The sequence below is a fragment of the Bombus affinis genome, chromosome 6 (assembly GCF_024516045.1).
Source record: "Bombus affinis isolate iyBomAffi1 chromosome 6, iyBomAffi1.2, whole genome shotgun sequence".
NCBI classification, from domain to species: Eukaryota; Metazoa; Arthropoda; class Insecta; order Hymenoptera; family Apidae; genus Bombus; species Bombus affinis.
In genome coordinates, this window is record NC_066349.1 from 4,480,626 (window position 1) to 4,506,043 (window position 25,418).

Consider the following 25,418-nt stretch of genomic DNA (forward strand, 5'->3'; position numbering starts at 1 on the left):
AACAGGAAGCATCTTACGCTCCCTCCTCTTGCCTATTTATTTTGTATTCAGACGCAGATTGCGAATAATTCTTTGGGAACACCTGCGTGTTGAATGAACCTTTATTCTTTTTAAACTCGGCCTAGTTCCGCTGTTTCTTGTATTGGTATTTTATGAATTTTAGTTTAGTTCGTTTCGAAGGTTTTTATTGATTGAAAGTATAGCAAGATATGCCAGGATGGCTTTAGTAGAAGTTCGTTCGTTCTAGCGTCAGTTTATTTTAAAAATATATATTTTTATATCGAAACAATTTTTATATCGACAATATTCGAACACCACGATATCTGACAAATACGATGTAAAAATTATTTAACGAGTATTGACTTAGAATGGGTGGAATAGATATTGATTTAGGTAAAACGTGTATAAAGATAAAAATAGTAGCAACGCGCGCTTTGAAGATCACTTTTTAAATCTTCGATACATCGTTGGGCCGCACTCGCAACACTTCATTTTAATTTATACTTTGTATCTTGTATCTTACACGATAATGATCATCGATGATATTTATCGCATAGATTATAGAATACAAATTATTAACGCACTAAATACACCAAATAAGTATTTATTTCAATAACATGGCATTCTTATTTCAGGCTGCGATACTTCAGCAGACTGCCGAATACATATACCAGCTGGAGCAAGAGAAAACCCAACTGCTGTCACAGAACTGTCAATTAAAGCGACTGGTGAATCAACACGAGGGTGGCGATGTTCCGATCAAGAAACGCAAACCGGACAATCAAGGTGAGTGTGCTCACTTTGATCTAAAGGAAATTGACAATTTTATTTATAACGATTATAATGTGTCATTAACTAAATAGTATGTATCTTAAGTTGAAACTATACAATACGTCTTGAACACATACGTCTTATACAAAATTGCGAATCAAATATTTGTATGATTTTACTACGACCATAAAACTAATCTATCACTCTTGGAGGAAGAGCGCAATCTGCGAACGGACGATCACTAATTTACCCGCGTCATCAGAATAACTTGCTTTATGATACTGACTCATCGGGAAGATTCGTCGAGGAATTTTTTAATTTGTCGGTCGAAAGTGGTGTGGAGATTAATATAGGAGTCGTTCGTCATTTTCGTGCGAGTAATTACATTCCTGCAGGCTCTGCCGGATATTTTATTCTGTTCACAAGAGGGAAGAAGTCGCAATCCGATCGATAGGATCGAAACTTCGTTTACTTTTCTTTGACTCTCACGACGCGGCGCGATTAAATTTTCAATCTTACGCATCAGATAAAAATAAGGATGCTTCCTCTTTGTCTACGAAATCATTGATTTCCACCGACTAATAAATTATTTGAATATAATAAGCGTTGATTTTGTGATCGTCATTCTTATATTTATGATAAGTTTATAAACTCATAACCTTTATACAAACTTCCATTTCATGACTATTGAAAAGAGATATGACGAAGGAAATTTTATTAAAAATAAAAAGAAAAAAAAACATACGCACACAATTTAAAAATTCTCAGCGCGTTATTAATTAATTCCTCATTTTTTAGTTTTGTCTTATAATTCCAGTGCAAGTAATATCCTTATTAAGAATGAATTTATTTACTATATATTATATATTTATTTTATTATATTTATTATTATTAATTTAGAAGTCTCGAATATATCATATATAAAATATTAACACATTCTATCCTAGAAAATAGTTTACTTTCAGAAGTTAGTTTTGTGAATTCTATTCTCTTCGAGCAAATCGACGATATGAAATACATGTAGAAACGTTAAATAGTGTAGAACTTGATCTGCTTTTGCTATATGTGATTAAGTAATGAATTAACGATGGAATTTGTTTGTTTTAGGAGGTGTCGTGGTTAGTCTACCAATGCACGTTAGTGAAAGCGGTGACGAAGGATTGGGCAGCATGTCCCCAGAACCATTGTCGGTAATAACGGTGACCACAGAGGGACATTCTGTGGTCAACAGTGAGGTGGTAGAACTCAGACGACAGTTGGAAAGGGAACGTCACGCGAGGTTGCATCTAGAGAAGCAGATGAGAGCTATACAGAGTCAACTATACCCGGAAAGATTCAGGGATAATCAATTGATCACTTATCAGCCTCACGAGGTAAATTATTAAATAATGTTCTTCTTTTTATTGCATTGATAATAAATAATATAGTACATAGAAATTTCTCTTAATTTGTGAGAACAATGTGTAGAATATGAAGAGGGTGAAATTCTCAATTCCTGTTCTTCAGGTGATTGAACATACGGACAACGTGATCGCTCAAGAGACAGAGGAAGCGGTAGCGGCACTGCAGGTAGTTTCCGTGGTGTCCTTGGCACCGGTTGGCACGACGCAGACCGTGGACACGTCTAGTCCGGATCCAAGTTCACCACCCCTGTCTCCACAACCCGCCGATATGGTACCAGAAGAGATCAAGGAGGAAGAGACTGGACCAGGTTCGCCGAAGATCGTAACGTTTGGTCAGAACCAGGTGTTCTCCGCAATTGACGAACAGACTACCGGTGACTCTTTTTCCTCGTCGAGTCGCGTCACGTACGCCACGACTACGGGGGAGTTTAAAAACGCGTCACCTCAATATATCACCACCAGCCCCAGCAGGCCTTTCTCACCAACCGCGGAGCCGCAACGACTACCAAGCGTCCTCGAGGCTGCTATGAAAGCGGAACCGAAAGTAGAAGTTGAAAGGTGAGTGTTCTGGTTTCCTGGTTGTTATTTTCTGTTAATATTATTATACGTATTAATATATTAATGTTGCTGGTTACGTTATGAGTGGATGCAAATTTGTATTTTTAGGAGAATAATTAAAGGAACAGAACTGTATATTTCTGTATATTATATGGGTTCTGTGTATTTTTATATCTTTGTTATATATAATAATATAAAAAATATAAACATAAAGGTCTGTAACATATTTATAGTGCAACTCGTTCCCAGCTTCTGTTTATATGCAACCTCCTTTATAGGTATTAGAAAACTTATAAATAATTAATAATATTGTATTGTAATGTATGAATAAATATTAATTATAAAATAATAATTTGAAATAAATAAAAATATAACATTTTATACATGCATTGAATTTTATATGTATTAAATTTACTGTATATAGATTATAGATATAACAAATTTTATAAAAAGGTATAAAAATAATGCCAAACAGAACGGTTTAATAAATTGATTATTCTATAGGTGGAGTCAATTTTTAATATTAATTTCGTATAATATATCACGTCTTATATAATATTAAGAACATTTCTAGAAAAGGCAATGTGTCAACAAAATTTATATCAACAAAATGTGTCAACACAAATATCAAAATGTGTCAACACAAATGTGTCAACAAAAATATCGTTTTGCTTACAAGATATGTGTTTCAATTTTATGATGAACTTTACGTGATACATTTATATAGCCTGCATTTAATATGTAGGGTAAATGTCAAGGTAAATAGTAACACATGTCTTCATCTTATTAATATTTTATGATTCTTGTTATGAACGTCGTGCATTTGACTGATAACAAGACTTCAAAACTGTAAACAGCTTTCATAATTTATTAAATAATTTTCATGCAGAATTATCAAATTTTCAATATTATTTTCGAATTTTCTGATACATTTTACTAACACAAATTTATTATGCTCGATGAAATTCATTATTATCATGCTGCAGGTATTTATACATTTATGAGAAATTTAATTGTCAAAATGTACAGAATGCACATAATATTTAGTGACTGGAACAAAGTTCAATTTGTTCATATACATACATTAACATAGGAAATTGCATAAATATGCGGTTTGTAAAACTACATGATAGCACGTATAAAAGAAAAATCATTCTAATTCCAGGTTGCCGTCGCCTTCGAACTCCCTAGACGACAGTTCCCCTCAGGCGAGGCTTTATTTAGCGAACACCTCCAGACAGAATCTGGAAACGATCGTGGAGGCGATACGTCACCTGGAGGGGGACCATCTCTTCAGCGACGAACCAGCGCAGGACATGCCGCTGGCGTTGACCAACAAACAAACGGTGAACACGTCGAGCAAATCATCTACTACGCCAAGTGCGTCGCCGACGGCGAAGCAGCGGCTACTACAGGCCGAGTTCCTCCAGTTCCACAGACAGCAACAGGCCCAGCAGCGACCGGGCGTGATCGTAGTGAAGCATTCGTGATCAAAAGGCGCGTCGCGATCAGCAAACTGAACGCGCGCGTTCGCCATGGCGAACTCGCCTCCGCTCGAGATTAATGGACGGTCGAAAACCCGCGACGCATCGAGACATCAAGAGACGCATCCTTCGAAAAGGGTGTACACAGAAACACGTACGTTAAGTATCCAACCGAGAGAATAAAGAAGAAGAAAGAAGGATGTTTCTGCGACACAGTCGACGCTCGAGTCGGAGGCTCCGTTTCCTCGAAGACGCTCGGGACGCCTCCTTGCGTTCGCTGTTGTAACCGCCGACCGACCATTGTATCGGTGTTGCTCTGTCGGCGTTTTCGTATGTTCCTACTGCCTGTCGTCCGCCGTCGTTTCGAGCATAGATCTGTCCCCAGAGTCCATCGAGATTCAAACCTGTTGCTGTTTACGTTCGAGGGATTAGATGATCGTTTATTGGTTAATAAGTATCGACAGATCAAACGAGAAAGCTATCTAACCACATACTTTCTATCGGTGGAGTTTGAGGTTATGAAAATCTCGAAACGAGGGTGGGGCCAAAAAGTCGAAGCTCGACGAAAGGATCCTCGCCACCGAGTCGTCGAAATGTTTCCCTCGTCCTAACCTTACTTTTCATCGCCCACTCCAATCATCCTCTCGCTAGTTCTTGTAAATACCACCGATATATTTTCCTCTTAGTTAGGTTCTTCATCGTGTTCCATTTCCGTTTTATTTTTTTTATTTTCTTTCTTTGCAATAAGAACACGATGGTGAACCCAAACGTTTCCCTCATTCCCAAGAAAGATTCTTCCCTGTCCTGCTGTCATCCCCAATAACACCCGTAATGGGGTTGAATCGTTAGTCTTTTCCCAACATTCATCCCCTACATCACTTCGCAAATCGAGACAGCGAAGCGGGCGTTTCTCTCCTCGTGTGTTAACGAGACAGGATTTTTCATTTTCTTTTTTCTTGTTTTTTTTCCATAGACTTAAGGCGACATGCTACCACAATAATAATTATTCCTAGGTCGTAAGGCTGCGTATGCTGTATGTCGTACCGATATATACATATGTACACACGATATATACGTATATACATGAGACAATGTAACGAGTACGATCCCCTTCCGCGAAATGTGTATATACATATATGTATATGTATATGTATGTGTGTATACGTATATATGTATATAGATATATATAATGGATATATACACACACACAACATACACACATTTGCGTTTTCTTTTTTACATTGTTACGAGAATTCAAAGAAAAAAGGAAAAAAAAGGAGCATTCTATATATATACATATAAAAGATACTTATAGGAAGCGGATACACTCTCGACGACGCCGTACATTCTTTTTTCTTTTCTTTTCTCTGTTTCTTGTTTTTCTCTTTATGTTTCTGTTTTTTACGATGTTCATATGGACTTAGTACCATATTATTCGAGTGATAGTTCGATCAACAGGATCGATCACACACATTGTACGCATACTACACGTATATATGTGTATATGTATATATATATATATATATATATATATATATATATATATATATATATGTAATATACGTATATGTATATTACACATACACGCCGCATGCTTAATATTTGACACACATTAAGATGCACCTAAGCGAAAGAGCCATAAAAAGAAAAATACCGATTGTTTCCATGAACCAATTTAGGAAGAGAAAACGAAAAAAAAACGGCAGAGCGAAAAACATAGTTATCCAGTCGAAGAGTGATCTCGTCGCACGAGAGAGCACACGCGAGCAAGAAATTCCGTTTAATCTGTGCCAAATATCGAGTAACCAGACTTTTTGTTCCTTCGTAGATAGTAGTAGTGCCAGCGACGAAAAACAGAAAATTGGTAGACTTGGCGTTCGATCCAAAATGGCGGCGATCAGCCGCTGAAACGATGATCATTCACTCCCTTCTCGTAAATCGTGTCTGGCATGCATATTACGACACTCGAGCTCGCGAGGCAGACTTTTTCTACCGTGTGTACACTTTTTTAATATTCACTTGTTCTCCTAACCTCAATCGCGAGACGAAAATTCGAAAAACCAAAAAAACATATAATAAAAAAATAACAAAAAAATATATACATGTATGTATATATATATATATATATATATTGAAACGCAGAAGGCTGAAACACTGGGAGCAATCACCATCAACAACAATGCTTCGGTGATCCTCGCAACAACACTTTTCCCCCAACAATTTTTGTACGTCGAACGAAGCACGATGTTTTTAGGTTAAGAAACTTGAGAGAAGTGAGCCATGATTTCTTCGTGCCTTTTGAAGGGAAGAACGATCTACTCGATTGGATCGAACGCGATTTAAATACCGATCAATCAAATATCGTAGAACTTTGTTTATCTGAAAGCTGAAGTTATTCATGGAGGAAATAATGTGCATATATAACAAGAGCCTATACTATACATGACCCTATGACAAAGCCATATTGATCATCTGTATAAATTGAAAAGTAGAGAAGAGTGACGATGTTGCAGACACTATTTCTTAATCTTACTTTAGAATTTATCATTATTTTTGTTATCTCTTTGCAATAAATGATCTTGTGAAAGTAAGTCATTTGTTTATTGAGAATTGAATATTAATCATGTAGTCACGCAATGAAACTGAGAAATTGACAAAAAGTGGTGCTGATCAATTTGGCTTATGAGGCGCTTAATAAAAGTTCATATTCAGGATTCTCTTGCACAATAATTTATCATAAATATTAATAAAATTAATAAATTGACAAATTATGAATTTTATGTGTTAGACTTCTCTTTTATAGGCACATGTTAAATAGGATAAGCAAATGACTTGTGATTTGTAAAAGTTCATTTATTTTATTATCAAAAGAACTTATTAATACTGATAATTTGTAACTTATGATTAGTAAAATGTCACTAATAATACTAATTTCATTGTGCAAGAGGGACCAAATAATCAGTTAACAAAATTTCGTTTCAATAAATGAAGTTCTACTATATAAACAGACACACATACATTCGTTTGAGTTAAACGCGTCTCTCTCTCTCTCTCTCTCTCTCTCTCTTTCTCTCTCGTTTTACGTTGCATCTTTTTTTTCTTAACCCTAGAAAAATAAACACGGACTGAATTACCGACATAACGCATGCGTCTAGTTATTTTTTTTCTTTGTCTCTTTTCTTTCCAGATCGAAACAGTGGATCCTTTCGATCGCCATTCGATATACCGACACACGGTTTAGTTTTCCATGCGATGAAGATACGGGAGAGTGTGTATGTATTGAGTTTTGAGCGAATATGTAGTATGCCTATCATCGAGAGGGATTTCATTGTTAGATATACATACACTTGTGTTTATAAGTACATAAGCAAAAGGCAGACGCAGAAAGAATTATGAGATAAACGAGGATGAAACACTGGCGTAAAGATTAAGAACTTTAGTTAACGTTTAGCAGCTAGAGAGTACGTAGGAATTGTTAGCAGCGAGTACACAATGAAGATACAACCATGTTATTAATATTGTCTATCGGTATGATAAATGTGAACGCTAATCCGTAATTGTACTGTGTGTATATACTATTATAGCGATGTTACGTAGGTTATACACGTGATTATCTAAGGCCGACGTTAAAAAGCTTGCAATGGAGAAGAAGCATAACGAAAGAGAGAAGAAGAAAGAAAATGGAAGAGAGTTTCAGTTTCTCGTACCTGACGCGACAACTTTTTCTATCACGCGTTCATCGTTTTTCTACGATTTTCAACGCCGCTATTTCCACGTTTTTCACACTTCGTTCGCCACGAAAACATTTCGTGTCGCGACAGGTACGGAGAGACCATTTATATAAAGATAGGGTTAACCTTTAAAATTCCACGATGAAAGTGTAACTAATGGAACTTTGATATATCGTACCTTCGAGGAATTAAGATAAACCTTGTTCAAGGATAATGTACAAAAATCTCGCGGTCGATGTTCGCGCGAGGACGCACGAGGGCCTAAGAAGTCGAGATACGAGTTTTCTTCGATCATTTTCATCTTTTCTTTCCTTTCCTAATTTTTCTTTTTTCTCTGACGTGGAAAAAGATAATTCGACGATTTCTTCGGTAAATTTCGTCAATCGTTTTTTCGAGAGTGATTTTATACGATTGTAATGGCGTGTATGCGCGCGATCGATCTCCCCTCTTTCGGCTCTGAATGCGTGATCACGCGTACGCGACACTTTTCGTTTTCTCGTGTTTCTTGCTACTCGATAACGTGCGTTTTGATAATTTAATCAAGTCGCGAATAAAATATGAACATGAATATTACAGATCTGCAAGGAAATTAAATTGTCAGCGTTTATCGTGTCAATAATATTTTTTTAAGTTTTAATAAATCAGTGTTATTTAAACGATACTTCACACTTTCATTTATTAGAATATTTTCTTCTCTATGAACACTCACTTAATGATGTCTCTTCGAAGTAATAGTTTTCAAGCGAATTATTTGGAAAAGACAGCCACTAATTTTTGTGAAATTAAGGTTTGCGAGAACTTCTTCGAAATGATAATTATTGAAAGGATATTGTATCTTGTAGCAAGGAACACTTGTAATTTAAATATTTGAGCGCTTCCATAGATTATGGAAAAGCTTGTACAATGTATACGAGAATGTTGCGCGCATACATTGCGTCTAAATGTAAGAAAGAAGCAGTGACGAATCTAGAGTACACGCGAGAAAACTACATACGCTATGCATACGCATTTACACAGCTTACTTTGCGAGCATTTAGGGGAAAAAGCCTTAACCTTCCTAAGGCTTCGTGCAACTCGATCAAATCTCGTTTTCTCTCGAGCCATACTTGTTCGAATGTTATTAAAAATCTAAGAATTTGAGAGAGAATGTACTTGTTATATCTTTGGCGAACAAATGCAGGCCTGATTTAATTATATTTCGTTTATGACGAAACGAAGTTCTTAGGAATGATAAGAGCCACGGTGAAGAGTACGGTGATGAGCAGACTGCGGACTTTTATGGGAATCTATGGTTTTATAAACACAACTAAAGAAATAGAATTCACTTGATCAATGAACTTTATTGGTAGAGATTTGTTTTATGTATTGAATTATTGATATGTATTTTATATATATTTTTGCATATATTATATGCATTCTGTCCATTTTTATCTTTTGCATAAATGCATAGAAATCCGCGGTCGGATGATAAACAAAAGTATTGGCATAGATCAGCTTATTTTGTAAACTTTTATGTGGGTTTGTAAAAGACATGGTTCTTTGTTTATTTTTTTGTAAAATATAAGGAGCAAAAGTTGCAAAGTTATGACATTTAATTTTGCCATATTAATTGTACCCATTAAGGACAAAGCAACGAAATAAAGTTGCAAGAATGCAATATTATTGGAAGACACAAATACAGTAATTTATTGTTTTATGAAGATAAAAGATATGTTTTTACAATAATAAATACTATATGTGTGTATACTATATACATATATAAAAAAATCAGAGTAAAAACAGATGGTTATATATTTTTCATTATTTGCGAGGTAATTTCAATACAGTTTCTTAACAATAGCGATGAAAATATATTACAAACAAAATTGAATAAGCAATCGTACGTTTTGCAGGTTTGCACAGAATTATTAAAATCTGATCTGTGCCAATATTTTTATTCATTACTGTATATACAGACTATAACTTGATGAGTTGGTGTATGGGTGGGTCTATCATGCGTTTCTTCCCTGTAATATATTTCTCGTAAAGTTGGTTCGCGGTAGAAAAACGCGTTGACGTGTATTTTGTCCAGTGTTTGACAAAAAGCGCTTTGAGGAAAATCAGATTTCGATTATTATATCCATTCTATGCTATTAAATAATTATAAAATAAAACATTAACGATTCCAATATTTAGTTATACTTCTATGTTTGAAATGAATTACTTATAATTATCAAGCCTATGTATTATGAAAATAGTACTCTTTCGTCCATTTAAATTTCGATATACAATGTACACGTAGCAATAGGAATTTCTGATCCAATTAAACTTTGCAAATCCGCAAAAATATTAGAGAAAAAATTTTTAACTTTGTTACTATCAACAGCGATTAATTTATTTTTTATTTTTCCTTTTTGGAATACACGTCAACGTCCTCGAATAGTTACGTTTAAATGTGTTATCGATTTACAGCTTTTAATAATTGATGAAACAAATACTCGGAAACAAAGGAAATTCCTCCAATTTTTACCATAAATGTTTTTTAATCTACCATTTACATCGCATACAAATTGAAGATCTAACAAAGAAGATAAACTATATAACAACGCAAGAACAAATAAAGAATGCAGAAAAATATAGAAGAAATGACGGACTTTCGAATGGCGTTTCATTGAACCTGTTTTTATACATTGCTGCATTTCTTCACTCAAACGAAGAAACGATTTAAAACGATATACACACATAGACAGGAAGACAGAGAAGAGAATATAGAAGCATTTAAAACGCCACTTTAGAATTCGATAATTCCCCCGGTAAAAAAGAAGAAAATAAATAATATAAATTATACATATAAATTCACGAAACAATGGTTGCTATATCTTCATTATACTTTAACATTACTTAGTTAAAAGAATCTTAATAAGAAAAAATTAGAGGTAAAATGCGAAGAGTCATCATAATAGTTTAATTACTATTATAAAGAAAAGAAAAATACAGGAAGAAAGAGCAAGAGAAACGAAGATGAAGAATAAAATAAGAGAAAAAAAGAAGAAGTAGTGGAAAAAAAGGAAAAGAAGCGACAAAGAAGAAGAAGAATCCTTTTAACATTTAGGCGAGCGTGGCTGTGCGAGCGATTATGAATTAATTAGAGGAAGTTTAATGTTAAGGCTAATTTCGATTTGTACTTTTTTTGCGGCAAATGGCGACTGAAAGCTGTTCCTTGATCGTCCACTGCGAATACAAAATGGACGATTAACTGTCTCCTGGGAATAAAGAAAGCAAACGTTTCTTTTTATATTCTTCGTCGTAACTAATATATATTAGAATTTTAATTGATAAAAAATATACTATTCAGCTGATATGTATGATTAATCTATTTGATCTTAACGTAACTTTTGTCTGTCACTTTGATTTCAAATGTCTCATTTAAAAGAAATTCAAGATTCTATCGAAGTTTTAAACGAGGACGAGGGATATTAAATCGATTCGTGTGCTCTTGAGTGTTCTCATCTCTCGAATAAGTAAATGACGTTGACAATGAGACTGAAAATAGTTCGAGAGAACGGAGTGCCTCTGATAAATCGATCGAGCATCGTAATTATTTTTCTATCACACTTTCGGTCGCCACAGGCCCAAAATCGAGGAAAAGAAAGAAGCACTGTGCATATTATAAATCCTAGAATGTTAAAATGACGGCCACAACGTATTGCGTGTGTAAGGTTAATAAAAAGATGTATGTGAATAGCGTTAAAGATTGCGAATTTGTTGAGAAAGGAGCGTAGGAATATAGGAGAGAATAGTGTGCGTGAGAATTGAAGTACACTTAGTGGAACAGCGAATAAACAAGATGAATAAGCGTTAGGTTCAAAGGAATTCTCGTTTTTTTTTTTTTTTTTTTTTTTTTGAGAATAGACCTGAATAACAGAATTTAGAGATAAATTCTTCGAGATGACATTCGTTTAAGGTGAGAGAAAAAACGGCGGTTTGGTTGTTTCCTTTTTCTTTTCTTTTCTTTTCCGCGTGTTTAACGTGTTTTTATTTGTAGGAAAGTCAGAATGTTCGTTTCTTGAATTTTACGAAGACAAACGAAAAAAAACGAAACAACAAGGGAAAATACAGTTCTTTTTCCTCTTCTTATAGAGTTAAGATTCAAATTAAAGACTGTATAAGACATTATATACATGCGGTTTTTCGAACAGCGTTCGACAATATTCGTGTATTTGATCGGCCGATAAATCAAAATTAATTTTGATCCTCCGTTAAATTAGACCTAAACACATAGTACTATAGTAGGTTGGACACATCTAGAGTCTCTAAAAAATAATTTTTTTTCTAAATAAATTAGTTTAAATAAAAATCAATAAATTTTTTCGTATCAGTGGCAAAGAAACACGTTCACTCGATGTTTAATGGAAATGTTTGGAACTGAAAACAGAACAATTGATAAAGACAGGGACGTGAAAAGAAAAAACAGAGGGAAGAATTGATGGAACAATTTTATTGACTTTGAGATCGATGAAAACCATGTACCTAATTAGTTCGAAGCGCCGTCCAATTAATCGTTCAAATAGAAACGAGAAGAATGGGTGGAAAATTACAAGCTGTCGCGAAGGGAACATTGTAACAGTATTAGTCTTTTTTTCTCTGTTCTTTACGATTATTTCACGAATGTAAATTGAAAAAGGACATGGAATAGAAGAATTCGATTTAAATGGCGGTGATACCTCGATTATGTAGCGATCTGACAAATTGGCGGCTATTTTTTTTTCGTAAGTTTCGATCGTTGAAGAATGTCTAGTCGTTAGGAGCTAATATACGTATATGATAATCTGTTTTATTCGCTCAGAAGAAAATCGAGAAGAAATCCATTGTGATCGAGGTTTCATCGTTTAATTTTCGGCAGGCCCTCGAACATCGACTTATTGTTGAAACGAAACGAAAGAAAGATTATATAATCTTAAATATAATGGACAACAAAACAGAAAACAATGAAAGGAAAGAAGAAAATGTTCCTCAAGTTCAAGCGCTACGTTTGCTTCGTGCGTCTGCATTCCCTCGTAGAAAGAACAAATTGAAGAAACGAAAATAGAGATGAAACAAATTAGACGAAAACAGATATGAATCACGGAAGAAACAAGAGAAAGCCGAAAAAGAAAATGAGGAACGTCGCAACGCGCCGTAAATTCCGTCTATATAAACACATGAAATGAAATATTGAGAACAAAAGTGAACTGGCTCGATAAACCAAACAATTCTAAATAACCTAACAATAATCGTTATTAAAATAGTGGTAGGCATAAAATATGCGTTGCATCGACGATTTCATTATTTGGCTTTCATTTGGAACAAATGAATTCCTAAATGAATTAATGTCATAAGCGACACATTATGGAATATTAAAAAGTTCGCAATGAAAAGTTCGTTCATCAAAAATTGAATGGTCTACGATATTAAGAAGAATGCGAAATCCACTTTTGTTTCCAATGTTTCGAACAAGAACAGACTGCCATTGATTCGAATGTACTCGTTTTGTAATCAATTCGTATAAAGAGAAGAAACAAACTGTGTACGACGGAAAGGGAGAGAACAATGAATGAGTGTCCGAGAACGCGTGAAACCGTTCCAATAATTAATATTCACATTTACTCTCACTTGCAAATTCACTTAAATAACATTTTCAAAATATTCCCACATTTAACTCTAACTTTACTTTCTCTTCCTTCTTTTATATACAATATTTTCATTTCAAACTCATCGACACGATAGAGATTGTAATTTTCTTGCATTTCTTTTTTCTTTGATATCGTGGTGCGTAACTTATTAATCGTCGAAATTTCACGGGGAAGCTTGTAAAAATAAATCATTGTTCCGAGCGACGAACTCTAATTTATCATAGATTTATATAGAACTATACTTTTAAAAGCTGCGATTTATAAATTATAAATATATTAGAGAGAAAACGATGTTTCTAACGATTATTATTTTTTTTCTTTTTTTTGTTTTGTTTTGTTTGCGATCGGCTCTTGTTTTGGAGAAGATTCTGCGATTCCTTGTAGCTATAGGAAGATTTTTATCGATATAATTTTGTTGATTAAACTATTGAAACATTGGATGGACGAACGTTTAAACGGGAAATCGCACAGCGGAGAGAATACTGTTCGTTCTGCCATCTTTTTTTTCTTTCCTTTTTGTAATCTAGGCTGTAATTCTTAATTTTATTCTAGAATTCGTAAGGTTTATTTTGTAATCGATCACGAGAAAGAATGTTCTTGATTTTTATTTATTTCTTTCGATACTTCTGTTAAATATGTTTCTTCTTTTATCAAATGTTCACGTAAAAGGAAAAAATGAGAAAAAATAAATTCGCAATGGTACAGCGCTATTCTTTTCTAAACTTTCTTCCTTCTTAATTTTTTAATGAGAACATTCAATAAGATATTGAATTTCACGTACTAACAGTCAAACAATGCGATATTGAGTCAACCAAATCCGAGATAAAAAATGGAATTGTGAAATAACGAAATAATATTATTAACATTTAAATGTTTCTTCAATCTTAATACATCCTTAAGTTTATTACCCATATTCGAATATTCATCATTTACATAGTGACTTTTATTTAAAATTTGTCGGACAGTAATTGTTAAAATGCATCAAGAAGACGACTTTGTTTCGTGTAAAAGATCGATAACTTTAAATTTACAGTATTCTTATCGATGTGTGGGTTAACAAAGTGTCGATTTCTGCGGGATAATAAATAAATTCTTTCGTAAATTCTACTAAACTAAAAACAAAAAGAAAAAAAAAAAAAGAAAAAACAAGAAAAACGAAAAAAATGTGGAAAGAGGTGAAAAGTGTGCGTGCGTGTATGCTCGGAGATTTAATTACCACGTTCGATGATCGATAAACCGCTATCTAATTTACACAGGGCATTTAGTGCCAACGACCGTTACGAATAAGCAGTTACGAATAATAAACCGTAATTTGATAATAATTAATCGTGTCGTTTTAAGAATAGAGAGAATGGATCTAGTGAATTTTTACAAGAAACACCGGACTCTGCGCATATCTAGAAAGACTGTCGTTCTGTTCATCCCGAAAGGGAATAAAAGTCATGAAGATCAACCGAAAAAGATAATTAAAATGGAATCTCAACTTGTTATCTGTAATTTGCCGAGGAAGACCAACTTTTTGTACATTTTACAGAGTTTTTGATAGCTTGTAAGACGGATATACGTGAATGTTCTACCTTACGCATGCAAACACGACGAATTTTTATTCGATATGGAAATATTCTAAAATTTGTCCAATGGTTTTTATTCTTAACAAACAGGAATGAAAAATATATATATGATGATGACTAACTTGGCCCTGCGTTAGCCCGGTGTAGTGAAAAATATTTTTTACAAATGGCATCAAATTTACTTTTTCAAATAATTCCTAATACAGATTTAATATCTAATACGAAATTAATTAATTATTTTATAAAATCATTTTAAATGAAATTATACACGCGTCTTTCTTTATTCTCTATTATAGGAAAATTAATAAAAATATCAAATTTTTTACTTTAATGAAAATATGAAAATAGTACGAAAATATATTAATTAAACGTTTAATTAAAATATTGTAAAAACACGGGTTAACGCGGGTCTAAAATAATCTTTTCTACGAGTTTCTTAAAGTCATACACGATTCACCGCCCTAGTTTTAAATTGCACATAACAAATGTATCTCTGGTGACAATGTTAAGTGCCTAATATCGCAGCTCGCACTCGATGCGACAAGAACGTCACGTTCACGTGTATTTCTGGCAATGTATTAAGTTGTCCCGAAAGTTTCTTTCGTTTTATAAGGAAATAATAGACGCACAACATTTTTTTCTTTTATATTATTTTATTGAATTATGTATGGTCCATTTTGTCCTATTATTTCCGTATAAAACGAAAGAAACTTTTAAGATAATCTAATGTTACATCAAATCCACCAATTTCGTTGTACATATATTTTAACAAGTTCCGAACAAATCTCTTTGAGGGAAGATACAAGATATACTAAGCAACATCGTTTCTTTTTTCACTTAAAAATTCTAATTGCCAAAAATCACGTCCACGCAAGCTTGTCAACGTTTTAAAAGCCTGTTCGTTTCATTCTCAATAGAACTGAAAAAAAGATGCTACGTTCTTATCGATCGATAACAATCAATCAAAGAGATTCTTTTCCTCAAGCACTTTTTAACGACAAGCTCAATGAAGTGCAATCAATCGATAGACACGAGAGATCGCAAAGATTGTCGAGTTGCGTTTTCCAGACAACTCGTGCGGCAACGAAACAATTGAAAATTCAAACAGATCCGAGTCAATTCAAACATGTAATTACGCATAAATTAAAATTCATGAATAGATGAAAATTAAAAAAAAAAAGAGGAAGAGAAATGAAGGGATGGAGGGAAATCGGGAAAGAACAATGTAACTCTCTATAAAGTAAAGTAACCCGATTACTTTACCAAGGTTGAATTTCCAATAAGCATCAGACGTACACGTTCACTGCTTTCGATTAGACACAGTTACTGCATCCCTCTCTACATGGGACATTTTCTGCAAGCACGAGACGCCGCGTGCTTCGGTTCCACTAAACGCAAATCGCTTAACTCAATATGAACGTGAAGCATTTGTTTCTTTATGCATTCGTTATTTAGTGTATCGTTGTTTAGCAAAAAAAGAAAAGATTCTTTACATATAAATAAAGTGGAATACAGTTTTAAAACAAGCCGAACGTACTACTTTATTGTATCGGTATAAATGCGTCTGTCGCGTATGTCAGACGTACGCGTCTGACGCTTATAGGAGATCGCGCCTTTAGATAGCCGATCGTTAATTTATCTTTTATTTATATAGGCGTAGACTAACGTGAGATTGTTGTAAATGTTCGATTTCGTTCCCTCGCGTACTTCTGTCCATCGAATCTTATTGTTTGATGAATAACGCGTATAAATTCACTGTGCTCGCTGAGAAAATATGTGAAGAAAGCGAAAACAAGCGAAGCACGCGTGAAACAGCGAAGATTCAACGGAGATCGTTAATTAGATCGGTGAAATAAGTTGTTTTATCCCGAGAAATCGGTTGATTTTATAGGAAAACGAAGAATCAATTTTTTTCTCACGAATTTTCTATTTCGATGTCTATTGCAAAAATCGACTCGTGGTAATCGAGGGCGATTAACGCGATTTGTTCGTACGTTTTTCGAATGAATTCGTCGGAACGAAAGAGAAATCGGGGATGAGAAGGCAGACAGGAAATGTGAAGAATAAAGAAACTTCTTGGGTGAAACGAATTAACGACATAGAGCGTAAACGTTGAGAGCGCGTATATTCCAAGCTGCTCGTAGTTAGAGAAAAGGAAAAAAAAGAGAATTTAAAGTTTTAATAGAAAACTCGCAGAACGAGTCGATGCTCGAACGAGCAAGCAGGGGATGGTAGATTTAACACTAGAACTATCAAACTTGTCAGGATCGCGGATTTTAGTACTTTTGTCTTTACAATCTCGTGTTTACAAAATTTGTTCACTTCCAACAACTTGTAAATTAGTTTTCTCACTTTTAAACACTTAAATGTGAATTTTTCCATTTCTAAAGAATTGAAACGCTCATTTTTATTGAGATAGAAACATAATCTCGTAGATATATCTATTTACTTTTATTGTGAAATTGAAATGTATGTATATTAGATTGTAATGTATTTAAACACACACATAAATCGGTAGTTCTATTGTTAAAAACGGATATTTTCTTTGCTTTTCAAAGGATCTTGCTTAAACTAAGTCAAGCGATCCTTTTTGTTGAAATATAATTTAACTAATTAATGTAAACACGTCTACTAGATTTTTAATCGATGCATTTCTTCCAATTAAGCGAAAGAGAAGAAAGCTGACCGAAATTCACGAATCGTAAGAAATTCTAATTTATTTCGTACAGTCGTTATTTATTTATTTCTACGGACTCTCGTCTATAGACTGCGAATGTTTATGCAAATTAACATTTTTATAAATATGATCGAAGGAAGCGAAACCTAAATGAAAGTTAGTTTCAGTCACAAAATACTACAGATGAGTATAAGAGAAAAGCATAAAAGTATATTTCCCTTGACTTTTTTTATTTCTTTTGTCAGTTACAATTAGCTAAGATAGTCAAGTTAAATTAGATTCAGAGACGCAAGTTTTCTGACAATAGGCGATGAACTTATGAAATTTCTAAAGAATTTTTTAGATTCAAACGCATAAATATCCACAGTCTGCTCATCTATCGTCACGCGATTGTTAGTCGTTTTAGTAGACACTTTAGGGGATAAGATAACACGCGTTACTTGGCATAATTTGTTTTATTGAAACGAGCTCTAATGACTTCCAACGTGAAGATCTATTCCGGTCATCAAAGTATTAAGAAAGAAAGATCGTCGAATCTTGTAATTCGACGTAAATGAATAAAATAAGAAAGGAAAAGAAAAGAAAATCGAAGGTTTTCTAGAAGACCAGAGACTGGTTATTAAAAAACGGCGTTCCTTCTTTGAACTTTGATTAAAGAAAAGGAAGAAAGGACGCGAACTTAGATAGAACTAGGCGTGCGTACAGACGAAAATGAAAAATGTGCGAGAGATGGGGCGAAAGAAAGTCGTGTATATTTGTGTCTGCGTGCAAGAATTGTGAAAAAGAAAGGAAAAGAGATAGAATGGTGTATTCTAAGCGTCGTAATAATTAAGGATGAAAAAAAAAAAACGTAAAAAATAAAAAAGGTATGAAACATACGACTGCACTGGAGCGACTTTAGCGAATCGCGAAAAACTGGCCGACTTTGTATCTCGTTTTTCCACTTTATTTAACTCTTCCGGGCTTCAGGTGTTGACACACGATATTTTATAAATATTTAACAGATTAGAATTAAATTGGATAAAGTAACAAATGAGAATAAAAAAAGAGTGCAAATCATGATGGCAACCGATTAAAGGTTATCGGCTGATTCATAAATCGTGTAGCGAAACAAAGTTTTGCAAGCTGGAAAGCGAGATGACGGCGTCACAATGATCCTCGAAGAGTTAACTTACATTTGGCGATTTCGAATTCGCTCAGGTCGACCGATAGGGTTAAGATGTACTTGGTTACTATATCGACGACTAGAAAAAATAAAAACGTCGGAGAAAGCTCGGAGCGGATGTTTCGTGCAGACGCAACGGGTTCGAAGACCGGTCGTTTCCAAAGAGCCGCCAGGCGGTGTTTGAAACGTTTAAAACGCACCTAGACTTAAAAAAAGAAGAAAAAGAATTAATTAGAAAGGTAGAAATAGTTGATAAAAACAAGAAGACGACTTGACTTAAGGCATGTGTAAAAGACACGCGAACCCTTGCAAACTCGCATAAGAAAATAACTATTCGAGAATAATATATTATCTTATCGGATAATATATTATACCCTTATATGAAAGATAATTTATTATATTAAATAACGTATTATTATATAAACGGCGATGAAACGTTGCACCATGTCGATCAGCAATAAAAAAAATTAGACGAGAACAAGAGAAAAAGAAGAATCGAGGGTTGCCTGTATTCTTGTTTTTCAAATTACGCGCTGTTTTCGTTGCGCGGTAAATACGAAATGAAAAATGTGAATTGTGAGACGTAGACGAATTAGAAATAGAAAAAAAAAGAAGAAAGGAGGTATCGAAATGAAAATAATGAGATAACGAATGAAACAGATGAAAGTGCAATGTTTTATTGTTAAACTCGACTCGCGCGATGCACGGAACGCGCCACACGAGCGGAAAACACTTTGAGAAAAAATGTCTTCATACTATTTGCATATTGCTTTATTGTTATACGAACATTGTAACGATACATTATGATTAAAAGTAAAGGAATATTAACCCGGCGGTATCCATCGATTCTACCGGCGGTTTTAAGCCGTGCTCAAGAAATTACTGTGTGTATTTTGCCGAAATATTTTTTACGCGAAGATACGAGGCTCGACTTTTGTCTCTCGACACTTTCACACTGTCGACTGTTCACACTTTCTTTTCCATTTTGGTATTCAGATAATCTTTAAAATCTGTTCACTGATCGTTTTTTTTTTTTTTAATGAAGTTGCAAGATTTAAAATGTTATGTATGAAAACGTAATTTCATTTCGAACTTTTAAACTTATATTTGAATAAAAAAGTTTTAAAAATATGTAGGTAGTCGAGACTGTAAGAACGACTTCTGAAAAATTAATTTTATTCGAATGAAGAAATAAAAATCGGAAGAAGGATATATGCAGAGTGTGAGAAGTACGAACCTCGTGAACCTTCGTCAGGAATTCCCTCAAATGACTGCACTGGTTATGCCCACGCATAGAATTTTGCCGCTTCCCCGAGAAGGCTCGCTTTAAAACCGCCAGTACGTAATTCTAGCTATTACGCGAGATTCGTTCACATATTTACAAAGGTGGAGCATTTTAATTCATAGGTAAAAACGGAAACGTTTTACTTTCCCTTCTTTTTCTACGTACTTTGTATATTCCCAGAATAACCATCCATTTAGAACGACGGTATGTAATTATGGACTAAAAAAAAAAAAAAAAAAAAAAAAAAAAAGAGAATTATTACGACTAAAACACGTTCATTTTACTGTTAATCAACCAGATTTTATTGAATCGAACGCGTTGATGTAAACGACGACTAATTTGTCGTCGTTAAACGTAATGATCTTCGTAACGATGTGACTCAATTTAGTTTTCCGGACTTAACCACCCCCTGTTCTTGTTCAGATGCGTATGCACGCGTGCATAGAAATGGAATCACGCGTACTACGAAGAGACAAGAAAAAATGATCTCAACAAGAAAATAGCCGCCTCAAACTTTCGAATGCTTTTTCACTCCGATTTCTTCCGTTAATTTTCTACTACATTTTAGATTCTAAAGGAGTTTCTCTTTAGATTCTAAAGGAGAAATTTCCTTTCTCGATCAACGAAATAGAATTTGTATCTTTTATTTGTAAGTAATCATTGTCGATGATCTTTTACTATATTTTTCGTTTTATTTAATATTTCCTATTTCTTTTTTTTCTTCCTTTTTCTTTTTATATTTTTCGTGCGATAGAATACGCGTTTTGAGAGATGCCGAAGACTGGTAATAAATACGAAATCGAGTCGCATCGTTTCATCGACATTATTATCGTCGTAAAGATAACGTATAGTAAAACCTCGCAAATCTGTCGACGTTGGTGAAGCAATCAACCGGTTTCTTAGAGACTATAGAGAGGCAAGGGATTGCGCCAATAGAGAAGTACAAATTATTAAATGGAGAGAGAGAGAGAGAGAGAGAGAAAGAGAGAGAGCGTGAGAGAAGAACCGTAAAAATGCGAAATAAAATCAATCATTCGAGAATGAGATAATTGTGACCAATAACGAGTGAGGTGTAACGTCTGATTGTTTAGTTTCATCGCTTTTTATTCATTACCTTTGATTATATTATTGCTTGTAATAATTCATTCGAGATACCTTGAATACAAAAAGTAATAAACAATGTTAGCCCGTCTCTTGTCTTTCTTATCCTACTCCCAATGATTTATTCTATATTAGCAGAATATGAAGGAGCACGCGAAAATCCTGCGAAAAGCTGTTGACTGAATACGACAAATCTTCAAAAAAATGTTTAACATTCTTTCCTTAAATACATATATATGTATATACATACGTGTATATGTATATATGCGTATACATCGTATATCAAATCTTCTTCCCCTAAAATCCATATTTCAATGATATTTACAAATATCCATTCCTACAAGTTGTATATAAATCATCGAAAGGCTAGAATATACGAGAAAAAAATTTTCTGGAAAGAATAAGTAAGGAGCCACAACACGGAAAATTGGGGAGGAAGAGCAACCAAACACAAGAAGCATGGCTATACGATTATCCGAATATTACCTATATAGTACATTGTTCTGTTTTTTGTATTGCATTATATTTTATGTACTTGTTGCAATATAGGATTGTAGGACTATACTATGTACATTACATATCCGAAAGACATTGAATAATGTACGGATTTGTGGTACGATAAATATACTAACAATATGGATTAATAAAAGGTAAAAATATTTATTACTTATTTTTGTTGTACAAATTCTATTTTATTCAAATGCTTCCTTAGATCATCTGCGAGACAACTGAAACAAACGGATTTATTGCGATAACAAATCTTCAAATGTATGCTTTAACGTAATGTATTTCACACTTTGATTAAAGTTCAGATACTTGCACATATTCGGTAAGTTCTTGAAATAAAATTTTGATGAATATCCTGTTGGAATTTGTCGGATTAATTTTATACGACATAATACTTGCCACGATATAGAATCGGTAAATAGTAAGTGAGCAAAGAAACTTTGCTACATTACGGAATTTATTTGTATCTAAACGGCATACTGTATGATACAAATCCTGAGAAATTTTCTTAAATGATGTGACATACATTTTATTGGTCGCACAAAACCGACCAGACAAAAATCTAAAGAATTTTTATATGTTCTCATTTCTACACGGCAATCTAAAAGCGCCTGACAGAGTTCACTTTATTGTCCAGGTTATAGTTTTTCATTAATTTGCCTGCACATTATTCAAAATCAAAATTCAAATTCATGAATGTACTGTTAAATATGTTGTTCTCCTATGCGCAGTTAAGTTTGTCTCTGTATTATCTACTATCGTGTTTTCTTTCCCTTTTGCCCTTAACATTTGAACTTAATATTTCTTTACCTAATTCTTCATCTCTACCTTCATTATTAATATATTCTGCATTAAACTTAATACATTTAATTTATCTTGAGGATCCGTTGCTTCGTCTAACGTTACCGACTGAGTAAATTAATCTACAATATCAAGCTCTTCGGGAACTGCTTCATGATGTTAGCGATTCGAGACTGTTCTCTCTGACTACTGAGAGACTAACTTACTCTACGACTGCTTGGAGCTCCAAAAAGCTCGCACGAGACTGACATTGCTAGATTCAATGTCTAGCAAGTCTCAAAACGAAAGTGCCTGATCAGAATGCTCATGCGTTACACATTGTTTATTACCCTGATCTTTGGCGAGAAAAGTGTGAGTAATATTACCAAGGATATACAGGTTCTGCACAAGTTCTAGTGATACCCGAACGAACTTCGATTAGGATTGACGAGTCAATATGCTATTGGGACTATTATTACTCACCTATTAAGAACACCATAAACATGGAAAATTAAAAGCGTTGACTCAGAAATAGCCTTTTAATTACGGAAATGTGCGCCATAAAATTATCTCCGTCATCAAATTCTCGCAATTGTTTGCCCCTTCGAACGAAAAGATACCTATGTTAATGACCCTCCAGGTTTCTTATTTCACGCCTTATGAACTTACCACATTAACAGTTTCATCTCCATTGTACTTTCGTATCCATCGAATGTATGTACGCGTATATGTGTACACGTATGTGTGTTGATGTAAGTATGTATATGCACGTTACAGATCAGCCACATTCACTTGCGAAAAATGTGAAACAGTTGAGTCAGTATGCTGAGTATCTATAAGTTCTCTCATCCTGTTGGTGTACCAATATGTAAGTTGGCTATTTCATTGGGAAAATCACTTGATTAAATACTTACAAGAGGGAGTCACAGTTGTGGACATCGCATTTGTAATGGCACTACATGGAAGCTATAGTTAACATTAACAAACCACTAAACAGTATCATTCAACAACTGTTTAAATATGAAATACTTTCCTGGATAACTGCAAACCTCTCATCTTGTCGGATGATCGTGCTATTTGTTTATTATCTGAAAATAAGCAGAGTATTCTAAGCCATAATTCCACCAAAGTAAATTGAAACCAATAAGCTCATTATGTAACTAATTCAAGCACAACACAGTTTACATATGATATTTATTGGACAAACAATATAAATCAATGCTGCGGGCAGTACTAATTGACCTGCACAAAGTATCAGATAATGCTTGAGATGGCGGCCTTGTTTACAGATGGTAAAAAACAAATACAGGAAAACAAATATAATAAATATCCGACAAACTCACAGAGTCCAAACGTAAATGAAGTCACGGGCAAAGGTCGATACAAAATATGTTAACAAAGGCGATCTACACGACAAAGCTAATATGATAAGAATTGACTTCTCTCATCCTGAAAATAATTAGAAACCACTGGATCAAAGTAAGAGACATCGAAGATAGTGTTAAGCTTAATGTTTAGTTCCAACTACCCTTAATACTTCGAAATTACAAAATAAACTGGATACACCTCGACTGAAAAATTCCTACATTTAGAGGCGCAAGTTCTGAATCAGAGGTCAGAAAATATGCTTATAACTTACCATCACAATCGAAAACTACAAGACAAAAGAATACTTCACGAACTGAACAACTATTCTGTTCGACTTCAGACATTGGTTATTGCGACAATTATAGGAAGAATACCAACCTTTATTGATGATTGACCTGAACCACAGGCGACAAGTAATGTACTCAATAGAATTATGTATGCTCTGCGCATAAATACATATTATACAACTGTATATGGCAATTACTAAATATGTAGAATCCTCGTACATACTATTCAACTAACACATAATAAGTATATGTGTGTATTACTATAGTCTGTAGAAGTCTTCGATAGTATTTAGCCTTAGTTATTGATATATTTATATTAGTATTGATTTATATATAGTTGATTATATTCTTCGATTAGATTTGATTATAATCTTTAATTATTGATAATATTTAATCCTAATTCGTCTTTGTCTTAGCTTCAAGTCTCGATAGAATACTACATATTGTAAATTATTTGATTTTGATTGAAAGTTCGTTTCGATTTTTAAGGAATTTTGTCGACATGAAAGATCATATTGAGAAGTTTTTCGCCGAAAAACCTGAGAGGTTCTGGAAGGATGGAATATTCGAGTTACGTGAAAGATGGAGAAAGGTTGTGGAACAAAATGCCATCTATATAATTCAATAAATGTATAATGAATCGAAATGTAAATCGGAACGAACTTTCCGGACAACCCAATAGTAATAGAATAACGTTATGGTAGTTGCTTAGAAAGTTGCTAATTCGGATTCGAATCCAGCAGAAGTTTGCATTTTATCTATTTTTGTATCATTTAATAATATATTTACACTTGTGAATGAGGCGATTAGGATAATATGTTAGGTTATAAATGCATTTTCAAGTTTGAAATTTATGTAAAATAATGTATAATATGTGGTATATAATATGTAATATGTAATACAGTATATAATATTTATAAATATATATAATACGTAATATATAATATTTTTACGGTAAGATTCGTAAAAAAGAGAAACGAAAGAAAACAAAAAAAGTAGAAAAATAAATGAGAATTAGTAAACCTTCTGCCGGATTTGAACCCGAACCAGCCGCGTAGTAAATACGTATCGTAGCATTA

At 33.9% G+C, this 25,418-nt stretch overlaps 1 protein-coding gene and 1 long non-coding RNA gene across 6 annotated transcripts in view; one reads left to right on the top strand and one right to left on the bottom strand.

Annotated features, from left to right (window-relative positions):
- LOC126917730 (helix-loop-helix protein 11) overlaps window positions 1-20,551 on the top strand; it is a 160,146-nt gene extending 139,595 nt beyond the window's left edge. For 2 of the 3 annotated variants that reach the window (XM_050724951.1, XM_050724950.1), the window contains exons 3-6: window positions 636-786; window positions 1,879-2,144; window positions 2,278-2,732; window positions 3,898-20,551. In XM_050724951.1, the coding sequence (XP_050580908.1) occupies window positions 636-786; window positions 1,879-2,144; window positions 2,278-2,732; window positions 3,898-4,222 (1,197 nt within the window). In that variant the 3' untranslated portion in view covers window positions 4,223-20,551. The remainder of the gene's footprint in view (window positions 1-635; window positions 787-1,878; window positions 2,145-2,277; window positions 2,733-3,897) is intronic. The other variant, XR_007711047.1, reaches the window with a different exon arrangement.
- Window positions 64-25,386, bottom strand: LOC126917732 (uncharacterized). 3 transcript variants are annotated; one of them, XR_007711051.1, is made up of 3 exons: window positions 23,354-24,044; window positions 23,168-23,286; window positions 64-82 (listed from the first exon to the last, which is right to left on the bottom strand). It is a non-coding gene; the product is annotated as an uncharacterized LOC126917732 (long non-coding RNA). The 3 variants fall into 3 exon arrangements; XR_007711050.1 differs by lacking the exon at window positions 64-82 and adding an exon at window positions 24,324-25,386 and having other exon boundaries at window positions 22,034-23,286; window positions 23,354-24,255; XR_007711049.1 differs by lacking the exon at window positions 64-82 and adding an exon at window positions 22,034-22,125.
- Between the last annotated feature and the right edge of the window lie 32 nt (window positions 25,387-25,418).